Source organism: Pygoscelis adeliae, unplaced genomic scaffold (assembly GCF_000699105.1).
Source record: "Pygoscelis adeliae isolate BGI_AS28 unplaced genomic scaffold, ASM69910v1 Scaffold67, whole genome shotgun sequence".
NCBI classification, from domain to species: Eukaryota; Metazoa; Chordata; class Aves; order Sphenisciformes; family Spheniscidae; genus Pygoscelis; species Pygoscelis adeliae.
Genome location: NW_008825271.1, coordinates 1,826,459 through 1,850,397, shown reverse-complemented (window position 1 = coordinate 1,850,397; position 23,939 = coordinate 1,826,459). Strand labels below are relative to the sequence as shown.

The following is a 23,939-nucleotide window of genomic DNA, read 5'->3' as shown; positions in this document are numbered from 1 at the left end:
GTTGCTTAAAGTCATAATTTTGGGTTATTACTTTTTGTTGCTGACATGGGCCTGAAGAGGGAGTTACCTAGCCACTTCTGTGACCTTTTTTTTATTGTGCTTTGTAACAGTGATGATATAAACGGGCATAAAGCAAATAAAGCTGTTGTCAGCTGTTGTCACCCCCCAAATAAAGCTGGGGGTCAGAGTCTTGCAGGCCTGGCAGGGTGGCGATGGCAATGTGTAATTATCAGGAGACTCGTCCCTGCTCTGACGAGCTTGCTGGCTTTGCCAGGGCTGAGGAGCAGGAGCCGGCTCGTTCACAGCTGCTGTCACCACGTGCAGCTGTCTCCTCAGAAACCTCTGAAGAGAGGCAGGCGATGCTCCCATGTCACCTCTGTATTCTGACTTTCATGGACTCATACTATTTTTCCACCACGAGCAATTGGCAGAGAGTATCTCCTCTTGATTGTTGATAATTGTCTGACTCTAACAAGAATTTTAATAAAGGATGCTGATTAGAATTATGATCCCCTAATACCATTTTTATTTAAATTTATTACAATAATTGCCATGTGATTAATAAAATATATTAGTGCATTCATTGAAATCACCACTCTGCTATCGCAGAGTGTGGTAGTTAAACACAGTAAATACTTCTAATTAGTTAGTAATTGAATAACATGCATTAACTTTTATTATATCACCCATAGGACGATTAATAGTATAGTTGGCTATTAGCTGCTATGAAATATATGGGAAGGGTTAAGTTATATAATTATCATAGTTCAGGCATTTTGTAGGAAAGACTTTAACCAACTATTTCAAACAGACAAAATCCTCCTCCACTATACTTGGCCTATATTAAAAGTATTCTAGGACAGGCTCTCCTAAAATTAAGTTAAAAAGCAAATTATTTTGTAGATGATAATCACTTCAGCTGTATGTAAATACTTTGTTGTTAAATTGAGTCCCACTTTTAAAACCTGTGTTTAAAGTTGACTAAAGCTACAAAAAATATGTCCTGCATGGTTTCATATGTGCTCAGGTATATAGGGGTGTTTGCGAGTAAGCATGTTGCACATATTGACCTGAGATGCACACCGCAGAAAGTATGTAATGTGACCTGAAGTATTTCTGACCACTCTCCTGAGTTTGTTTTGTTATTAAAGCACAAACATATTCACCTGGTTTAAAAAGAACAATTTCCAGAGCAATATTTTTTTTAATGTTTTTTTTCCTCCTATGGCCAGGTGCATTCTTGAACCACTGACATCCTCCTGTTTTTATACAAATATAACAAAATTCTAAACTGACACTTTGTAGCTGTGCAGATATATAAACAGAATTGGAAACTTCATAGGGTTGCTGCTGATTTCCCAGATACTGTTTAAAATTCTTTACTTCCAGCTGATTTTACAAAATACTGAAAATAAAATGGTGTCCTGAGTTGAACATCCCCAAATCAGCAGTTTGAAGCTATTCTCTGGCTTCTTACATCCTAAGAAATAGTGATCCTTTCACTACTTCCCAGCCCCAAACATCAAAGTGGAATATTTTCATTACCTAACTTTACCTAAACATAAATTAAAATTCAAATTTTTAATAACTAAAATACCTTCTCTGTACTTTTAAAAAACACTTTTATAGTTCTGTAAAGTTTATTTCCGTTTATCACATTTCATAGAACTTTTAGGTCCAGAAGGATCACATGAAAGGAGGGGTGCTGGGGTTTTCTTTTACAGGTGCATTGTTTTTCTCCAAAGACTTGAAATTTGTTGTATTAAGAAGAAGATTATAAAGTAACCGTATCAATATCATAATGGTGTCAGGATCGTATGCTTGTTTCCAGAGTTCGTTCTTGTACCTTGATGGTCACAACAGACATGGGGGGGTGGGGAAGTTTTTTTGTGGGTGTGGTTGATTTTTTTTTAATATCCCAAAATTTTCAATAATTTTAGATCATTATAGTGAAGTTATGGGTATTTGGGAGTATTGTTAGCATTGGCAAAACCCTTATGTCTTGTACCCCAACTGGAATAAGAAGTTAGTGGAATATGTAACAGCTGTTTAGTTTAAAAAGAAAAAAAAATTGCTCTCCCTGTTCTAGAAAGGATCTTTGGAAAACTTGGACTTTTGGTTCTGGTGTGCTGAGTTGAGTATATCACAGAATTCATCTGAGATTCTGTGTATTTGGTGAATTTTGATGTTGTACAAACACAGGCAGGAAAGATGATGGGCAATGCTCTTGCCCACAGAAACAGTTTATCTGAACTGAAAATAGCACCAGAAGGAACCAGTAAGTCTACTTTCAACTGCGGGCTGTTACTGCATTTGGGTATACCAGTGGGGTGGGGGGGCAGGGGGACAACTCAGAAGCTGAGGCATCAAAGCACTGATTTACACTGGAGAAACAGCAGGAAAAAGTCACTTTTGACCATTTGTCCTTTCACCTTTTCCATTATCTTCCACATAAGACAGAACAATTAGGACAGCTGGTTGCTGTGAGAATCCCCAGTTACCAGTTTCTAGCTTGGTGGTACATCAAAGCAATTCCATCTCTCTATCTCTGATTTTTTGCAAGCAAATATTTTAAGAATAGATTTAAAAGGCAAATATTAACACCAAAAAAAAAAGAGAAAAAGAAAAAATGAGTAACTAGTATCTAACTTTATAGATTTTCTGGAGACGAAAAGGGGAGTAAAAACAGTGGTGAGAGCAGAGAAAAGAATTAGATTTGAATTACTTCCTTAAAAAAAAAAAATAATGGTAATTGACTGGGGACGTCCAGGGGTGGAAAGAAACTGTCAACATGCTGAGTGTCAATTGTATAGGAGAGGAATATCTTCCAAGAGGCTTTTATACTCAGCATGATGCTGGGTCCAGCTCTGCACTTGAAATACATGTTAGCAGGCAAACAAGGGAAGAGTCGGTTCTGAAGAACATCCCCCAGCTTCTGGCATCACTTGTAGGCAGATCTGTAGCTTTTTAAGACCCTTTATCCCATCTGCAGTCTCTTAGTGGCTGACAGAGTCTAGCCACCATTTCCCAGTCCCACAGGTAATTTCTAAGATGTAAAGGTCATGTAGTGGATTGTCTGTTCTTGTCATCCCCAATCCTCTCTTTTTTTGTGTTTGACATTGAGATATACTCAGTTCAGTGGCTAGTGTCATTAAAGACGACTTTCTTCAGAACTAGAAGACTAAGGTCCATGTACAAGAACTTGCCTCCAGCAGCGCCATCAGGGAAATTCCTGTTGATTTCAGAAAAGCTGTGTTTCTTCTTGGACATAAATGAGTACTGAAAATATTGATCAAAAAAACCCAAACAAACAAAACCCCCACAGATCTGATTATGGGAAAATCTTACAGCTCTTTTATTTTTTTAAGCAAGTTAAGAGTTTTTTTAAAGATGTTTTTAAATTATGTTCCTTTATGTTTACACTCCTTCAGTGTGATCTGTGACAATACTACTGTGGAGCTATACAGAATATTTAAAGAGAAAATTACTTCCCTCCCCGCAATTCTCTTTTGTTTACTGCCAATTTTAATTGTTGAGATTAATTGTTTTTTTCCTTCGTACACATCCCAGTTCTGAAAGTTTTTTCTTTCTCTTGCACGGCTTTTAAATGAAATATAAGGGTATACAGAGGTAGAAACTTAGCTGACAAAGTTTTCTTCAGCTGTTTCCAAGTAGGGCACATTGCAGAAGTGTGAGTTGTTGGGATTGGGTTTTTTTGATTATAGTCTTCCATATTATGTTCTTCCTACAATCTCCGCCTGTCTTAGCAAGAGCTAATTATTTGAAGGCTTAAAAGACTGTTGCTGCCAAATGGCCTCACAGTTAGTGACTGGGTATAGAAATGAAACAGAACACTAAACCTTAGGGATTCACCTGGCCTCCTTTGCAAGCCAGGTTGGTTCCCACAGTGTCGAATAACGATTAAAGGAATTCAAGTTTGAAGGTGGCTCTTTAGAGGTCAAACTACAAAACAAGTTTCAATATTGAAGTGCCATATCTTAGCATAGAACAAGAAAGATCATAATGCAAAAAAGGAAAAGCAGAGCAAAAGTATTAGTACATGGGATGATGTTTAAGTTTTCATCATTGTATGGAAGATGTTTGCTTATTACTTAAAAGATATGTTAGTTGTTAATACTTGTTTGTTATACTTTCCCTAGGGCCATGATCATACAATCATGTGTGTGCATGCTTAACTTCATACCTGTCAGAGGGGCTCCAAGATGAGAACCTTCTTTTCACTTTTGTAAACATGTAATATATATGTTGTCTCATGAAACAGTGTCATTTACATTTATGCATCAGTGTAATGAATGCAAGCCTCTCCTTTTATCTTCCATCAAAAGATCTCAAACCATTCTTATATCCTTGGCTAATCAACCCTTAACTGAAAAATTCGGAGGGTCATATCCTTAGACACCAAGTATTTAGCAGCTTAGACTGTCTACTCCTGTGCCAACAGGAGTAGATAGACAGGTACTTAATGTAAAATCTCATGTGAGACCTAGGAGCCTGGAAGGGAGATCCATAAAAGGCACAAGGTCTTTAAAAGCTTCTTCGGACATCTGAGTGCAAGGTTTATCCTCCAATAGTGTTCCATTACTTTATTTCTAAACTTTCTTGTCACTCATGGTATGTGTAGGAAAGCAAAAATGAAGATAAAATAAATGGCTTTCCAATGTTGAAGGCTGACAAATTATGTCCCTATTAAAGACAATGGTATTTACATATCCTTTATCTGAGGGTTTGCAAAACTTCTCATCTCTTCTCCCATTTCCGTGTAAGAGAGCACCCTAAACTTTTCCTAATAAGCTTCGTGTTAGTGTTCTAATACAAAAACGGAAGACTAGTAATATGTTAGTCGGGCTAGCGTACACAAGCAAAGGAAGAGCTGACAACCAACCACTGTGCCTTGAGGCAGTTTCTGTAGTGGAAAAGAAATGCTCAGTCTGAACTCAACTATATAGACGTAATGCCAAAAATGAAGTAACTCCTGGCTTTAAAGCCCCTGAGAGTCACTAGAAAACTTCCCCAGACTTCGGATTACACTGTAATTTATTTTCCAGTGATTCTGTAGTGAGTAAATCACTGAACTGACATTTAGGAAGTGGAGTTGGTTTCCTGACACAGATTACCTACAAGACCCTGGATCAGTCACAATGCAGTACTGTAAAAGATAAAATTATTTTTTTGAGTGCATGCATACCAATACTGGAATATTAGGCTGGAGGATAGCAATGGTACCACTTTTAAGGCTGACAGTGGAGAGGCCATAAGTGGACGTATGATACCTGTAATACAAGAAGGATGTGTGTAAGTCAGTGACATCTGAGAAAAGAAATAAATGTTTCCCAGTCCACAAAAAGAAGTTATTGAGCCTCTTAAACCATCTATGAAACAACTAAAAGACCTCAGTTCTGCCTGAAAGTACCTACCAAGAAGAAAATAATAATGCAGAATGCAACAGAAGCTTCTGGCCAAATTTTGACCTGAAAGGATGGTAGATGTTTTTAGCCGTGTTATCCATAAACTAAGTTATTTATTTAATAACTTAAACTTATTTAAATGCTCTATAAGAGTTTAAAACATTTATTCTACACCTTAAAGTTAGTGATTTGATGCAGAAATTATCTGATATACGGTAAGTTGGACCAGCCAATGATCAATGTTTCTTCTGGATTTGAAATCTTGTGGATCTCCTTCTGTTGTAGCTTACCCATCTCCAACAACTTTGTGTAACAGGGAACATAAAGTAATTTTTAGGTGTTATTACTATGCTGTTTGTTTTATAAGCAGACAGAAATGACATTCCATCTCTCTTAGAATCATAGAATCATTAAGGTTGGAAGAGACCTCTAAGATCATCGAGTCCAACCATCAACCCAACACCACCATGCCCACTAAACCATGTCCCTAAGCACCTCATCTACACGTCTTTTAAATACTTCCAGGGATGGTGACTCAACCACTTCCCCGCGCAGCCTGTTCCAATGTTTAACCACTGTTTCACTAAAGAAATTTTACCGCAGTGGTTGTTCTTGCAGCACATGCATTGGATCGTAACCCCCTTTTTCACAGTCTGCTGCTACCTCTTCCAGGAAATAGAGCTGTCCCTGAGGATTCAGGAAACCAAGTATCTGTGCACTTTCTGCTTGAGGAGGTGAGACTGCCCATCACCTACCTCCCAGAAGGTGACCTATCCACCAGCCTATTGGATGTCTGTGATGCTCCCAGCCAGTCTTTCTGTTGGAGCTGTTGTGTTGTTCGTAGCATTTTAAAGACTTACTTGACCAGTAAGGAGAATTTGTGGAATTTCAGACTAGATGTAAGGAAGAAATTTTTTATAAGGGTGGTGAAACACTGGCACAGGTTGCCCAGAGAGGTGGTGGATGCCCCATCCCTGGAAACATTCAAGGTCGGGTTAGACGGAGCTCTGAGCAACCTGATCTGGTTGAAGATGCCCCTGCTCATTGCAGGACTAGTTAACCTTGAAAGGTCCCTTCCAACCCAAACTATTCTATGAATATATCCATTGAGACACATGCCTGGGAGAAGAAGTGAGAGATCTGGTCTATGCTTTAATGCGTTTCGGGTGTATTGAGCAGCCATGGGAACAGGGGGAGGAACTCTTGTCTCTGCACAGTCCAGCTGCAGTCTTCCTGTTCTCTGAAAAGTCATATAGCTTCAGTGGGAGAGATCAAAGCTTCCCACTCCACAATAGGGGACAGCTTGCTAATTAGAGCACCCTGCTGGGAGAATCGAATCTCCTGAGGCTGAACAGGGAAATCAAACTGCTTTCTCACATTCTAGGTGCATGTTCTAACAACTTAACTTTTGGTTATGAGTTCTCAGAGCTCAGGCTAAAGCCTCCTTGTTTCTGCGGTCTCACTGGGGGAACTTTCTGTTCAGCACCCTGCCTTTTGTGGACTCCATCCTGATGTCCCTCCTGTTTCACACCCTCAACAAAAACCCTATATGCTTACCCGATTAGGTTGCTAGCAACCACATACATCCTCAAAGGCCTTTTGAGCACTTTTGTGATCTGTGATTTTACTGGGAGTGAGGTACCTAAACGTCTTCAGAAGTTTAGCCTTGTTACATAAAAAGTGAGATTGATTTCAAACAGCTGAGCGTGTCGTCCCGTGCAGTCTGCCTGCAGCTTGCAAAGACTATCCAAACAGTCTGGAGACATTCACCAAGATGTTCTGCTTGATCTAGGGTACTGCATTCCTCTTTTCTTTATCCTTACTTTGCTCTAGTTATTAACACTCTGTAGGTCTTGCCTTCTTTGTCAAACAATGAAAGGGTGGAATAGTTTGTTGTGAGTATAATTAAATTTAAGCCCAGATTGGATTCAAAGTGTCTGAGCTTTGAGAACCAAGTTTTATAGTTTAATATAACTTTTTTCTTCTATATTCTAAGCATTGTAAGGATTTTTCCATTTAAGTTCTGGAAACACCAATTGAATGAGATGGCTCCAATCCTGGAGTGAACTCCATTTAGGATTGGGCGGTCGCTACATGTAGGGTGAATAAAGTCGTTGCACATAGTACTGAGGCCAAAATTGTCTTTGAGCACTGGACGTCATCCACGTTGGACTTCTGCTCTGCTTAAATATTCAGAACTCTATCTAAAGCATTTAGGCATAAAAGTTCAACATAAAGGGAGGAGAGATGGTCAGCCTTGAGAGAGCTGCCACCAGGAGCTGAAAAGGTTTTCCTTTTGAGCTTTATGTTGTTTGTCTGACAAAAGCTGGCTGGCAAGCAGTCCAATCTCCAAAATGAGAAATCTACTTTAAGATTTTGGTGGCGAGGGGGTGGAGCTGTGCTAATTCTTAAATCTTCTCCATATGCAAGGAAAAATTATTCCAGATATTCTACAATAATATGTTTCCAGAATGCTGTGATTATCTGCCATGAAAATAAGTAGACCTTATTTTAAAGTGAACAAGTGTTACCACTTCCACAAATAATAGTTTTTAACTTTCTAACTTTGTGAGATATTTCCTACTAGACTGAAGTCATCTTGGCTGATGTTTGTCTGTGCACCTGTGTTGCTCTATTTCTGTATCTCCGCTTCAAAAAACAAATGAAGTTATTTTAAAACAGGCTGTTACAATCCATGATAGGCACTATTGATGCACACCCTGCTGCTTTTGAAAAAAGAGATTTGAAGTCTAATGTTACTGTTTACTGCATCGGATATAGTTCAGTGGACAGTATAAATGGCTTACAATTCCAGAAAACTTCTCACTTCTGTCAAGTGTATTGCATTGTATTAACTACGGTAGGCCAGACACTGTCAACCCTAACCTTAACCCAAACCCTGAGTGTAGAAGGGAGGTCAGAACTTGCCAGTTAAAAGGTTGCTTGAATGAAAACATGTATTTTTGGAAAAGGAAGTTCCTGCCCAGCATAGGTATCTTATTCAGTGAAAAATTCTAGTCCTCCTGATTATCTGCTAGCTCTGGGCAGGGCGACAGGAGTTGGCTCAGATGCCTTCAAAGGAAACCAGAGATAAACACAAATACTTAATCCGTTTAATCCCAAATGGTGAATTAAGGTGTGTATTTTTTTTTCTTGCTGCTCTTTCCAAAGTAGATGCTAATAAGAATGCATCTAGAGGTCCTGGTTCAGTAAGCAAATGTGAGGGCACGAGCACACACATCAAGCGCATAATACATTTCTCACAGCATGATATGTTTATTATGATACAATAAGTAACAATTTAAAACCTCAACAAACATCTGATTTCTAGGGAGATCTTCTGAAGAGAGTCACAGCCCTATTCAGCAATGCTATGATAGGGCATACAGGAAAGCAATGAAAACCCTTAATTTTAAGATTACATACTGCGATGGCCCTTAAGTACTTTTAGGGAACGGGACTGGGGCATTGTGCCTGGTGCTCCACAAATGCAGTTCTGTGTTTGAAGTATATCATCACGCAATTTGTACATAACTAGGAAATAAAACAGAGGGATAAACAGGAAGGTCAAAGCTGAACTGCATTTGAGGAAAACATTTTCAAGTAATTTGTGCTGAATGTTTTCTGTTTTTTGTTTTGTTTTGTTTTTAAATTTATTTATTCCCCAAAGGTTTTGCATTTTAAATGCAAAACGGTCAGACTGGAGTACAGGCTATGGCAGTGGTTTTAAAAGCAAGTATTAACTGTAAGTGCTGATTTAATAAAGCATTAGCCTATTTGTCTTGTAAACATCTTTGGAGAAAACTAATGAAGTAATTCTGGGCAAAATGACTTACTGATGGAACATCACTGTTAAACATCAGCAGATAATTTGGCGCTCTGAGGTTGTGTCGAGCTTGCATGACAGATGGACGCTGCCATGCCACCATAGTCCTGGTTTGCCTGAGTGGAGATCCTCTTACAATGAATTGTATCTCTCTTCCAGCCTGTGTGCCCTGCTCTCCTCCCATGGGAGTCAGCTGTCAGACAGATGGTGTGTTCCTAATCCTGTCCTCCAAGGCCAGGAGTTTATATGTGCTTTGGGGCATTGCAACTGTTACATCAGTAAAAACATGGCACTCTCAAAAAAAACCCTCCCTGCTTTTCATTTTTTCTGGTGAGAAAGGGCACAAGAGCTTATCTGCCTGAGCGAAAGAAGCATATCTGAATCCCTCCTGGTTTTGTACAGTAGCTGTAATGTTGTTTTATAGTCTGTATTTGTAACAATGGTTGGATTGTTCACTTTTATATATTTTTATACCAAGAATGTTTTAACACTTTACATCACAAAGTGGCAACAAAGACGTTATTCCTCTTAGGAAAACGTCAGGCCCTGCCAGAGAGAAAACAAGCCGAGAATCAGGTGCACGCTAACTGCAAGCAACAATAAATTTATTTTCTTCTTCTGTGTATTCTATTGGGAATTCCTCCTGAATTATATGTCATGTAGAAGAAAGGCAGAATTTTAGCTAGTAGATGAATTACAGGATATATGAACAGGGGAGGGAGGGAGAGAGACGAAGAGTTTTTTTTTGTGAGTAGTGATGACATGGTGAATTTTTGGTTGAAAGGACTAAAGGAGACCAGAGAATAATGTTTAGCGTGAAGGTTATTCATCATGCCATACATGTTTTAATAGTTCCCAGTTGCTCCACAAATCTATTTAATGGGAATGAGCGGATGAATTTTGATTTTAAATTACTGTAGAGAAATATCCTACTTGCAGACAAATTTAAGGGTTCCTTACAAAATAAATTCTGCATAACACTATGCTAGTTTGAAAGTATTGGGCATAAATAAAGATAAAGGTCAATATGCTCAGAAGTCAGTAACTGAAGGGTAAATGAGACTGCCTTTGGGAGAATTCAGAAGTTGTGTAAAAGATCTGTGCAGTTTAAGCATCCACATCATCTCTTGGGGAAGGAGAAAAAAAAAAAACAAAACAAGTTATCTAACCTTTTGAAACCTAAACAATAAAGATTTTGGTCAGAGGTCAAAACAGTAGGACTCATTACAGTTTCAGCTCTTTACTCATTGGTGCAATGGAGTTTATTTAGGCAACAAAAAGTAAGAGCAGCTGCATATCATATGATTCAAACTTTCACTCAAACTTAATATTTTATTTAGCCTTTAGCTATGATAACCACAGACAAACCCTATGAAATGTTATTTGTGCCCGTAGCATACCATTAATTTTCTTTTAATCTTTCTCTGCCTCAGGAAACATTTCAACTGAATTTTGCTCTTCATGAAAAGAATCAAGAGTACTGAAAGCCAAGCTCATTTCCTTTCATTTTCCCTTTATTTCCATATTTTTAATAGATTCATGACCTATGGTGCTAAGACTGGAGTTGTTGTAAGAACATGTTAAATTAAAAATATGTATTTATTGTGCCCATCTGCTAAATTCCCAACATCTTTCTGGAGTTTATTGAATTTTCTAACATCAGACCTTGGTTTCACAGTTCAGTCTAGTGGCATTTGAGTGACTAGACGATTTTGTGTTCTCTGCCCTTCTCATTGCCACTCTTTTTCACTGTTTTACTCGTCCTGTCAGGCTTCCATGAATTCCTTACGCTGCTCTCCCTGTTTTTATTGGCCAAGAACTGTCTCCTGTTCTCCTTTGAACTTATCAAATTGTCTTAACCTTCTCTCCAGCTTTGCCCTCACAGTTCATTGACTTTTTTTTTTACCCAGTACTCTTTTCTGCTTTTCCCCATTCCATTAGCGTCTACCTTTTTTTTTTTTTTATTACAATTTTATTTTATTAATTTTGCCTGCACCCCAGGTTGAGGAAAGCCGTTTCATTGGTATTGGCAAGAACTTGCAGAAACTTAGGGGGTGTTGGAGAGAGTTTGGGAGAGGATATATTACTCAATAGCAAATAGTGAATAACTCTTCATTTAATACCCTATTTCACGGTTGCATCTTCAGCATTCCAGTAGCATCTTTCTCTTAGATGGTCTGAAGCAGTTGTTTGACACAGAAAAATGCCACAGCGGAGCTTAACAACTTTTTCTTTAATAGTTCCCAGGTTTTGGATTGGTAATGATTATAAAATCAGGATCTCTGCTGAAAGATAACACCTCTAGCAACCTCAACCCTGAGATACTGGTTCAGAATTAACTCAGAGGGAAGTGTACCATCTGTTGCTAAAACCTAACACTAAGAGCTCAAGCAATTTCTAGCTTAAAGGGAAAACGTGGACCTGAACCTAGCCAATTAAGGAAAGCAGGGAGAGGGATGGAAGGAAAAACTTAAAAATAGCTTCTGGTCCTTCACTTGTGCCTGGTGCTGGCTGCCAGTAGAGACAGTGGAGAGAATTGACACCGCAGAGAAAATAAACTGCACAGAACGTTCTGTCAAATGCTCAAAGTAAACAAATGGGAAAGGACAAATATTGTTTCTGTGCTATTTGATTTAGAATAACTGTACTCTACTATGTAAAGCTTCTCCAGGCTCGCTTATGATGTTTAAACTGTTACTGCTCCTTCGATGCTTGACAATCAGGACTAATTTCTGTGCCAAAAATGTATCTCCAGATAACTGGTTTACTTCAAGACTGCTCATCAGCCAAACCTAGCAAAAGAATCAAAATTTCTTGCTGGTGCTTCTTTACATGAATAGCTTGTTTTATCTCTAATTTTTTAATTGAATTGTTTAGGTGATCTAGAGAACAAACCAAAGTGTTCTATTGAGCCTTGTTTTCGGTTCTGCTAAGAGGACAAAAAAACACCGAAAAAGGCAAAATAAGAGCTGGAGGCCTCGGCTGCTTGAAATTAAATACAGTGCTATGGCTTGCTTGTCCATGCCATATCTCCAGATATTGCAATGATAAATCTACCATAACTGTGGAACCTGGGTAAATGCAGATCTGACCTTTTGTTTACAGGGTATCAAGGGAAATCTTTATGAGACCACAGAAGTGTTTCAAAAGGTTTAGAAACATTATGAGATGGTAAAATGTGTCCCCTGTGGATAATATTGACAGGAAAGATCTGACTCTGTTTCTCAATGAGCAGTGTCCTTTCTGTAGAGATTTGAACAAGCCATTTGGCAATGATGTTTGAGAAGCATTTTTGGTAAGACAATTCAGGCGAAAACTGACTGTGCTGTTATAATTAAGCAGGATTTTAATGTTATTAAAATATTGACAGGAAAATATTTACTGGATGTACAGATGTTGATGCTGGTACAATATAAGATAAGCTAGAAAAGATAACATTTTCATTTTTGGAAGAAAATTAGTCAAATTAGGCTATCTTTTATACCTCCTCTAACTTCCACTGGTTATGATTGTTTATCTGGTTATAATTAAAAGTGGGGACTTAAATCAGCTTGATTAAAAGTCCAGATTGTGTTTTGTTACATAAAATGAATCTATTGATTAAACAAATACAGAAAAATGTTCTGAGCAAGAAAGGACCCTTGCTGCTGAATTCCAGGCAGAAAAGATTAAAAGTCTGTTCTGCTGCCCGGAAGAAAGTGTCTTAAAGAACATAATAGCAGCAGTAGGTTGGGACTCAGTTTTTGGATTAAAACAGCACTTCTGGTTTTGTTTTGCTTTAAATGTAGATAACTTCTGTAACATGTGATTTGGTTTCTGATCTGTACACAGGTACTAATTATGTGTACATTCATTGATCATCTCTATGTAACCAATTTACTACAAATACTGCCCTTGGTAGAAGAGGATCAGGTTAGAGAATGCTTAAGCAGACTGGACACACATAAACCGATGGGCCCTGGTGTGTAATCAGGTAATCTTTGAATGATCATGGCAACTGGGAGAGGTGCCGTCTGGAAAGCAGCTTTGCAGAAAAGGACCTAGGGGTCCTGGTGTACACCAAGTTGGCCAGCAATGTGCCCTAGCTGCAGTGAAGGCTAATGGTATCCTGGGCCACCTTAGGCAAAGTATTGACAGCAGGTCAAGGGAGGGGATCCTTCCCCTCTACTCATCACTGGTGAGGCCACACCTAGGGTGCTGGGACCAGTTCTGGGCTCCCCAATATACAATAGAGACATGGACGTACTGGAGAGTGTCCAACAAAGGGCCACCAAGATGATGAAGGGACTGGAGCATCTCTCCTATGAGGAAAGGCTGAGAGAATTGGGACTCTTTAGCCTGGAGAAGGCACTCAGCGGGGATTTTACCAATGTATGTAAGTATATATAGGAGAGTGATCTCTGAAGGGAGAGTGCAAAGAGGATGGAGCCAGGCTCTCTTCAGCGGTGCCCAGTGACAGGCCAAGAGGCAATGGGCACAAACTGAAACACAGGAGGTTCCCTCTGAACATCAGGAAACACTTTGTTCCAATGAGGGTGACTGAGCACTGGCACAGGCTGCCCGGGGAGGCTGTGGAGTCTCCATCCTTGGAGATATTCAAAACCCATCTGAACATTGTTCTGGCCAACTGGCTCTAGGTGGCCCTGTTTGACCAGGGGAGCTGGGCAAGATGACCTCCAGAGGTCCCTTCCAACCTCAACCACTCTGTGTTTCTGTAATTAATGTGTAATTAATACATACATAGGAAACATGCTTGTTGGATGCATCCTGGTATGTCTGCTCGCTTGCACATGGAAATATATTTCCTCTCTCAGTTTCATAGGGAAGTATATCTACAGTTTTATTCTACTTTGAATAAATGTATTTGATCAGATCCCCATTCTTACGTATGCAGTCATTAGAAATACTCTAATTCTATTTATTTTAATATATTTTGCATGTTTCTTAGAAGCCTACTAGAGTTGACTATAGTCTTAATCCTATTATTGTGCTATATGCTCACAGTACTGTGTATATGTGTTTCCATCCTTCATATATGTATGAATAATATTCCATGCGTGTTACATATACACACAAAGATTATGATTTCAGAAGTATGTATGCGTGGATATGCATGAATATGTAAGCACATCTCTTGAATGTCATGATCCGTGGGAGAGACTGAGATAACCCAAATAATAAAAATACCCACAAAACCCCTGCATGTGCAAATTGAAGAAGAGAGACAGGGAAGTGAGGTTGTGCACTTTCCAAAGCCAAGACTGATGCCAAAAGTTGTAAGGAGACACTGTTTTACACAGCTTTTTGTATCTAAGTTTACCAGCTTTGAGAAATGCTTAAATATGAATTTGTAACTATACTGGCTAATACATGAAGGATACGGTTTTTGTCACGTGAATTATACTGATCCCAGTTATCAGCACTTAACTACCCTTTTGCTGTGTTTGTTTTACTAATGTACAAATTAATCTGGTACTTCATTATTAACAGAAAATAGTTCTAGTAAATACCCAAACGTTCAAACTTAGCATTGGAAGTATGCTATAAATATGACATAGTTGAGGTCACTTTAAGACCTGGCTGCAAAGAGCATATAGGTGCCAGCTGGCTTGAAAATGAGTCGTCAGGGTGATAAGCCCATGACATAGTCATGGTAGTCTCTGATGGATTCAGAACTACGTTTTGTAGTGGGGAGAAAAAACGCACCAGAAATGAATAGACTGCACTTACGCTAATTCTCATCTACATAAGGTCTTCTGAAGTTCTCACCTGTACAAAGAGACTAATTCTCGGTGGATTTAACTACCTAAACAGTATTAAAACTGCAGAAATACTCCATTCAGCAGTGCTGCAGCCGGATTTCTGTCATTTCAGCTTGGTTCTCCTGGAACTATTTTGTGTTGTGTGCACATACGGCGCGGTCACTTTGGCATCCCGGCTCTTCCAACAGGTTGCTACAGCAACAAGCTTCTGCAGGGAGAAGATTATCTGGCAAATAGTACCGTGCCTGTTTACTGTGGAGCTGTGGAAACAGAAGTTAATAAACTTTTAACATTACAAATAAGCAAGCATCTGGGATAGCTGTCTCTGTCATCCTGTAGGATCAGGGTGCCATCATATTTTATAAAATGGGAATAAAATATATGTTCCCCTGACATCAAAATGCTACTGAAATGATTACTTAGTTTTTGTTGGGCTTTAAGCATATAAAATCACAACCCAGGTTATGTACTTTTGTTTGTGGGTGTTGCTGTGTTTGCACACAACCTTATCTGTTGTTGGCCTCAGGCCATTAAATAATTACATTAAGATATTGCAAATAGAAATGTAATAGATCAACAAAATGTGTAATCCCCCCGCCATATTAATTAAAAAACAAATAAGCAATTTAAGAAAAAAAATAAAATTCTATACTCTTATTTAACCTAAATGCCAGCCTCATTTGTTCTAACTTACAATCCCAGAAGCTAGATCGTCTGAAAATGAAACAGATTCAAGCTCCTTTAGACTGGGTAGGTGTGGATATGGGAGGGAGAGGGGTAGAGCCGAAAGCACCTTCCGGGGTGAGCAATGCTACTTTAGCACCTGCCTTGGCTTTGAGTTGTCGCCTGATGACAACATCAGCCTCACAGATACGTGATGCGCCAGTTTTTTCTATGGTTTGGCTGCGTGAGGGTAGAGAGAAGAATGACAGGAGAATAAATATCATCTCAATGTATTGGTCTGACGCTTCTGCCAATATTGATTCATTCCTGAGCAAAACAGCTGGCGTAATGCAGTTCCCATGTTCTGTAAGGTAAGCAACGTGCAGAAAGGATTGCTGCCTGCCATCCCCTTTTTCCCAAGAAAGTGGGCTTAAGCTTGGGATTATTCACGCTATTAAAAACATAGAAGGCTTCTATTATGTATGACTGCATTTTTTTTTTCTTTAAGAACTGCATTTGTAATAAGTGAAACTAAAAGAATACAGAAAATCTCAGCTATACAGTAGTGCTTTTCTTTAGGAGTGGTATTGTCCATACTTAGCTAGAAAATTCATTTTTTCCACATAAAAAGACTTCATATAGTAGTCCAAAAAAAAAACCAACTCACTGTTGTGCTAATATGTTTCTCTGGAATCAAAACTTGTTTTAACCTAGTCACACGTTGCATTCATTGTCCGATTTGGCTTTTTTAAGTGCATGTCGTAATTATTTCTTTAAGTCCCCAATTTTCCCTTTGCCTCTGTAGGTGTTTTGGGTGCCCAGTATGTGCTTTTTTTGGTTCATCCATTATCCACACCAGTGTTTGCCTTTTTAATGTTGACAACAAAGATGCCAGCTAAAAGCCAGGTTTGTTTTGTGCATATATATACACATATATTTTTAAACACTGCCATTTTCAAAATGGCTGGATCTCTTCATGTGACTGACATACTGAATCTTTGATATTGATTGCAGAAGAAGTTGTAGGGTAAGCAATAGACAAACTCTTCTCTTTTTTTTTTTTTGTGGTGGAGCAAGATTAAAAGTACTTCATTTTTGAGATAAAATGGGAGGAGAAACAAGGAACATCTCAGTATCTGTCATTTCATCTAGGTAATATTTCTGCCTCAGAATTATCAGAACTGGTGTTGCTCACAGACAAGACCTATAAGTCATTGTCTATTAATGAAAAATTTAAGCATAAGCAAACAGCAGTTTGCAGCTTTCATCACGAAAATGTAAGTGTCACACATACTGGATTATAAAAGTCAGTCTGTTGTATTTTCATTTTCACACTGCGACATCTTTTTTTTTTTTTTAATGGGGAAAAAGCATTTTAAGGAACAGAAGAAAAATCTAACCCACTTTAAAATTCAGTGTTCAAAAGCATATACTTCTGAGCTGATGTAAATTCATAACACTTAAAAATATTTGGCACAAGTTAGCATTCTCCTCTTTTTCCCACTGAATAACAAGTACGAGCAGTTCTTTCTGCCTGCCTATTTAAACAGGGAGCTAGCAGTATCAGTCCAGACAGGCTGAGGAACATATGATTTTATTTTTTTTCCCCACACTTAGAGTTATTTAGTAAAACCCTTTCCTGAACAGGTTCCAATTGTGATTAGTTACAGTGAAAATAGTGTCTTCTTGAAACAGGTGTTTTAAAACAAAAGAAATCAAGTATTCAAGCAAAGCAGGGTAAGCCATATCTAAAATACTGTCCAGGCTGAACAACTTAATATATATTTTTTGCGTTTCCTCTTCATGTTAAACTACTTCTCTCAAGATCTGCACAGGTATACACTTAGAGAGAGGAAATTTTTACATGGTAGGGTACCAAACTGGGTTTTGGCATATCTGAGTTAATGTCTCAGGTTTGCCATAGGCTTCCTGTGTGACATTGGTCATGTGATTTAGTATTTCTGGGCCTCATTATCTAAATATGTCTATTTATGAAAATGCTATGTTAATGACTTTTTCTTCCATTCTTTGGATGTCTCGTTTATTCTCAGTAATCTATTTTGAGATGTGGTATTTCTTCCATGGGCTGAGTGTGATAGAGTAATGATAAATTGCACTGCAGTCTGTGAAATTGCGCAGAAGTGGAACAGCCTATATTATTTAGTTGTTGAACACTAAGGTTTTTTGTTTTACTAACAAAGTACTCTGGTCTTCAAATTACTTGTGCACTATCATATGTAGTATCTAGATACTGTATCTTAATATGCAGCGTAACGTGAACCTTTCTTAGGTTACCCTTAGTAGAGTCTCACTGCCCCAAAAAGTCACACCAATAATATTTTTAAAAAATCGGAGTTTCCTGAGCTTAGATTGTTTAAAGTTGTTCTAGTTCATCTTAAAAGATGCTGTGAAAAATTCTGCGTTCCCTTAACTGTTTTTTCTAGCTGTTGTAATAGAAGTTTTAAAAAAAAAACCCATTGTCTTCAGGTTTTCAAATATTTTTTTCCTTTATAGTTCATTTGCTTTAAAATAAAACACTGGAAGATCTGGGTAACACCATAGTCTGCGTTTCATAAACACAGACCAATTGAATTCTGTCCCAGTTTATGTGACAGACCAGACATCTCTGATTGATAGATTTGGAGCAGGGAGAACGCAGGAACTGACATGATAGCATTCCTCACTGTGATGGGAGTGCTATCGTTAAGCTATGCACATACTTCTTGTCTTGATTTTTTTTCTGATAAATTTACCCAGGTGCCTTGAGGTGAGGTGGAGATGTTTCCGGTGAAATAACTTCGATGTTTAGGTAAGGCCTAGTTTCTGACATGGCCTTCATAGAAGATGGTTCAAATGACACACGGAATCCATGTACAGGAGAATTAGTGTGTGATGATGTTGGTGCAGCCAAAAAGAGAGAGATTCAAATGTATCCAGGGCTTTTCTTAAACAGGGCTTTTGATATTTTCTGGGTTCCTTTTTTACAGCTGAAATGTTATTAAAATATGGACTGTCACTGTTTTGCTGGAAGATAGTTACTTACAGAAGATAGATACTTACAAGTTATACTCTTGTTCAAAGTGTTTCAGTAATGCAGGCAGTATTATTTCAAAACCCAGTGTAGACACAGCAAGCTACTGCAGATGCTGCTTCTCCCTGGTCTGACCGTCCCTTTTGTGCCGTTGGTAAAGGGCACAAATACCTGCGGTATGTATCTTGGCAACTAGATAAGTGTAGGTGTACAGGTAACTCAAACTTTAGTGCAGGAAAGGCCATAAATAGGTCAGGACAAAGGATAAGAAGAAAAAGGACATGTAAGCCAAAACTATGTGCATAGGCTTCTCTGACACTTTAATTCAGTCCAACTTTCAGACGTAGTAAAGGAACACCCTTCACCACTATTTTAGGTACAAGGGATATTACGTACTGTCAGAGAGGTGACTTTTAGTGAACATGGGAGCAAAACACATGCACGACTAGCACATAAATGTTTCTATAGCACATAAAAGTCTTTTTATAGTACGGATATGATTTTTCAGCATAAAACTGGCTTGCAAAAGACACTGACACAAGTCAGTGTTTCCATTTTGGTTAAAATTTCCTTTGATATTATCCATAACATCCTCATGAGTGGTAATTATTTCATAGATTGATTTTTAAATTTGATTGGGGAAAAGACATTAATGGAACATCAAGTTTGAAGAAGATATGGGACTCCATTATGGGAAATTAGTAACGATTATGCTGATATGTAATATCAAGAAATTGTATGATGACTGCGTAGATTTGCTGAAAGGAGTCAGAAAAGCAAATTACTCTGTTGCCCAGCTGGTAGGATCCTAAGAAGTCCTACCAAGTTTGAACTTCATCAAGGAATGGCCATTAGTCAGATGTACCCCACTGATTACATAAACCAGCTGTGATTTGTAATTGTAGTGGCTGACAGTGTGGCTCATAATGCTCATCCACAGAGAGTGGCATCATAGGCGTGACATCCAAAAGATTGATTAGCTCAAGTCTTTCCATGAGAAGCCTTGGTTCCTCACGGCCTGCTGTAAGCAAGGTCTGTCCGCGGATTTCCTTTCAGGACACTGACTGACTCGTACACTAAGTTGGTTTGTGGCTTGCCATCTAGATGTGCCACAGGTGCAAGCCCGCTAGAGAGATCTTGAGCTGAACGGCATGTGACTCTGGCCTGACACTGGGGCCAACTCTCACACTGTAGCATTGTACATTTTAAATTCAGAGCTTCGTCACAATAATTGCCTGTTACGGTGCACTGATTTACTCTAGTTCAAATGGCAGCTATTTCCCATGGGGTAGTCGTGGATATATTACAGAGCATCTATTACCGGGTGGTTTTAAGGTGACTGCTGGCTGTGTCAATGCAAGAAGAAGTTGTGTTTGCTTATTGGAGGAAATGACAACAATTGAGCTATGCTTGGAAAATAAAAGCAGGCAGTAGTATACTATTAGCTAACTGGTAAGTACTCCTAGAGAACCAATTGCTAGACAGCATATCAGACTTTGAACACAGCATGCTGAGTGTGAATGTAAATTAAGAAGAAAAGATTAAAATGTAATTTAATTTATTTTAAAAGTGGAGAATAGTACATTGATTCATTAGTATATCCATTTCAGTAACGTTAAATGATGCTTTCCATGTCACTTGTAACTCCTAAGTATGAAGATGTGTCCATACGTTACCGATGTCTTTTACGAATAACTATTGCCTATAATGTCTCCAGTATCTGAGAGAAATGCTGCTGTTAGTCCGTTATTGTACCTTCAAATGTAATTTGTTAAAATTGCCTCGTGTATATTGTGGTATAACTTACCTGTTTCATCACCATAAAGCTAAGTGCCATATTATACTGCTGAGTACCGTCATTTTCCTCGTCCCTGTGCGTGACTGGTTTTGTCCTTTTACAGGCCTACCATATAGTCTACTGAAAATGGCTTACTATACCCTGTGCTTAGATTTGCAATCTATAAAAGGGAAAATGTAAATTTATGTTCAGGCTTAAATGCAAGTAGCTTGCACAGAAAACATATGGATAAATCAGGAATTAAATTCTAGTTAATTTCCTTGTTCATCTCAGCACTGTTTCTCTTATGAGCTTCATTAAATGGTGCAAACTGCATATCTAGAAAATTAGATGATGCTTTTCCAAAGAGTTTGAATTAATATTTTCCTTAAGATGCTGTAAAAATGAACGGAGATTTGAGTGTCAAAATCCATAGAAAGCTTTTAAAATCCCAGCTGCAAGATGGTTTTCTTTTACCACTGCCTTTGTCAAACCTCTTTCTCCCCCTCCCTTCACCCCAAAAACTTTCTGTGCGCTCAAGAGATTAAATGGATCTGTTACAAGTGAGTAAACCAGAGAGACAGGAGTAGAATCATAGAATCATTAAGGTTGGAAGAGACCTCTAAGATCATCGAGTCCAACCGTCAACCCAACACCACCATGCCCACTAAACCATGTCCCTAAGCGCCTCATCTACACGTCTTTTAAATACTTCCAGGGATGGGGACTCAACCACTTCCCTGGGCAGCCTGTTCCAATGTTTAACCACTCTTTCAGTCAAGAAATTTTTCCTCACGTCCAATCTAAACCTCCCCTGGTGCAACTTGAGGCCATTTCCTCTCGTCCTTTCGCCAGTTACTTGGGAGAAGAGACCGACACCCACCTCGCTACAGCCTCCTTTCAGGTAGTTCCGCTCCTCATAAGACTTGTTCTCCAAGTTATATAATACTTGAATATTATATAATAGATACAATTATATAATAGAATAGTTAAAACTCCAGTCTTGGGAGGGGGGAGGCTAATGACTTGGAACTGGTAGGAATATTCTGATAAAGCTTTTTTAAATTACTTTCTAATTATTTATATGTAAAGGAACAGCTAGAGCAGCGGAGAGAGACATGATTCTCTCCTGCTTTTTACGGTAGTCACCCACGAAGTTGGAGATCAAGATTCAGTTATCTGTTCTAATGGATATTCATTTACATATTCAATGAGCGCTCAGGAGGAGCTAGGACTCGCCTTGGAGTATCCTGTGGCTGCATCCCAGGGGACTGTTGTGTAACGTGGGTGGCAGAAAAGCCGAGGTCTGTCTCAAGGCAGCAGATCTGGAACCGTGCTCTTATTTCCCAGGGAGGTGTTGAGCCCTTAGCTGTTACCTATCCATATGAAGCTATTTTGGCTTTTTTTTCATTAAGAGAGTCTTAGCTGACATAAACCAAGCATTGACATAATGGAAAAATTATCTCACACTGAGCCCCTTGGTGAAAAGTGTCGGTGCTTTGCTGCTGCGATAGTAAGCGGAGCAGTCCGATTAGCCTGAGTTGTGGAATATCGACAGCAGACTTTGGCTATGTATATTCTTGTGTAGTTTGTACATTGCTACGTTCATAGCAGACCTGCAGCACACCATGTCATAACTGTTTATAAACTGAGTGGTTTGCAAGAGCGTAACTTGGCCACGTAGGATACGTTTTTCTGAGATGCTAGAGCCCCCAGTAGCTACTGCCTGCACAGAACAGGCAGAACTTTTCTACATAGCATCTGTACACGTAAGTGGAAATTTTTTGCATGCGGTTTGTCAAGAATATCTGATATTTATGTAGCAGCATGTGTCAGTTTGTTCAGGCATCTTTGGCCTGATGCAGAGAGTCTTCTGCAACCAGGATATGCACAACTTAAATCCTAAAGCAATTATTTATTGGCTGACACACAAATAAGGTGGCAAGGATTTACTGAACTCTTAAGCTCACCACTGCAAATAAGGCACCCAAAGAGTCTTTGCTGGCCAGGAAGGCATCAGTCAGGCAGGGAAGGTTTGTCTTCCACAGCTCTCTGGCTTGCATCCTCAGGTTGCTGAGTCGCCATATCTCGCGAGCTCCATTGGCAGAGACAAATAGGCTTGGGTTTTTTTCTCTTTAGGATTTTTTACCTTTTGGTTGACCCCAGCCACCAGCCACTCCCTTCTTGCTTGAAGGTGAAAATAGAAGGAGGGTGAGAAGACTCAGGGGTCGAGATAATGACAGTTTAATAGGGAAAGCAAAAAAGAAGAGTTCATTCACTACTTCCCTTCGGCAGGCAGATGTCGAGTCACTTCTGGGAAGCAGGACCTCAGCACTCCTAAGACTTGCTTGGGAAGACAAGCACCATAACCACAAACATCTGCCCTTACACCTTCCTTCCCTGAGCTTTTATTGATGAGCACAACATGTGAAATGGTATGGGATATGCCTTAGGTCAGTTTGGGTCAGCTGTCCTGGCTGTATCCCCTCCCAGCTTCTTGTGCACCCCCAGCCTACTTGCCTAGGAAGAGAGAGAAAGCCTTGACACTGTTCAGCAACAGCCAAAACACTAGTGTGTCACCAACACTGTTTTAGCCATAAATGCAAAGCACAGCACCGTACGGACTGTTGTGACCGAGGGCTGACTCTATCCCAGCCAGACCCAGCTCCATCCCAGCCAGACCCAGCACTTCTTTGTGTGCTGATGTTTTCCCTCTTGAATCACAAAGCTGACAGCAATCCCATCTCAACAAGCCTGCCCTCTGGCTGTAATTTCACCCTTCCTTAATCTCTACAGATTTTCTCACAGGTCCGTTTTAGCTACCTGAGTCAAGGTGATACAGCTGGGCCATATCACAGCCAGGGTCCCCGTTACACAGGCAGCCAAGCCCCTGGGGTGGGTGGGTGTGGGGAAGGAGCTTCCAGCAGGGTTACAGAGAGAGGGGATCACACAGGTTTGTGAAGTTAACATCATTGCAAATCCATCTGCCACCCATTCTCTCCTAAGGTTTAAAAAAAAAAAAAAATCAAGACAGGATTAAATCATCCTTAGTCTTAACAGCTGTGTGCTTTCTTCATTATAGGACATGTCAACTTTCTCTTCCCTTGGGAAGAATACAACAGTTTACTTCTTATCATGCACAGTTTGTAGTTCCTAAGAGTATATAATTTTCAGTTCTCTAAATAAAAAAATAGTTATTATATGAAAAAATCACTATTTACAAGTATCCTTATTCCATTATGCAAGCATGTGAAAAAGCCTTCTCAGCTGGAACATATCAGGTATAAAGGATGAGTGCTTCTGCTTTTGTTTCTGCTTTGTGGGGTCAGAAACCAATGGGCAGACTGTGAAACTCCATAGATGCTTCCAGTTTTAGTTCCTGAGGCCAGCTGCTGTGTCTTCTGCTAAAGTCCATCCAGAAAAGAGTAGGAAAAAAAAATGCATCCATGCAGGG

General features: G+C 39.2%; 1 protein-coding gene across 1 annotated transcript in view; it reads left to right on the top strand.

The window, feature by feature from the left end:
• The window catches only part of CCSER1 (coiled-coil serine-rich protein 1), a 670,454-nt gene that overhangs the window by 427,705 nt on the left and 218,810 nt on the right, over window positions 1-23,939 (top strand). Inside the window, exon 10 of the mRNA XM_009329761.1 lies at window positions 4,120-4,127. Coding sequence (XP_009328036.1) covers window positions 4,120-4,127 — 8 coding nt within the window. The remainder of the gene's footprint in view (window positions 1-4,119; window positions 4,128-23,939) is intronic.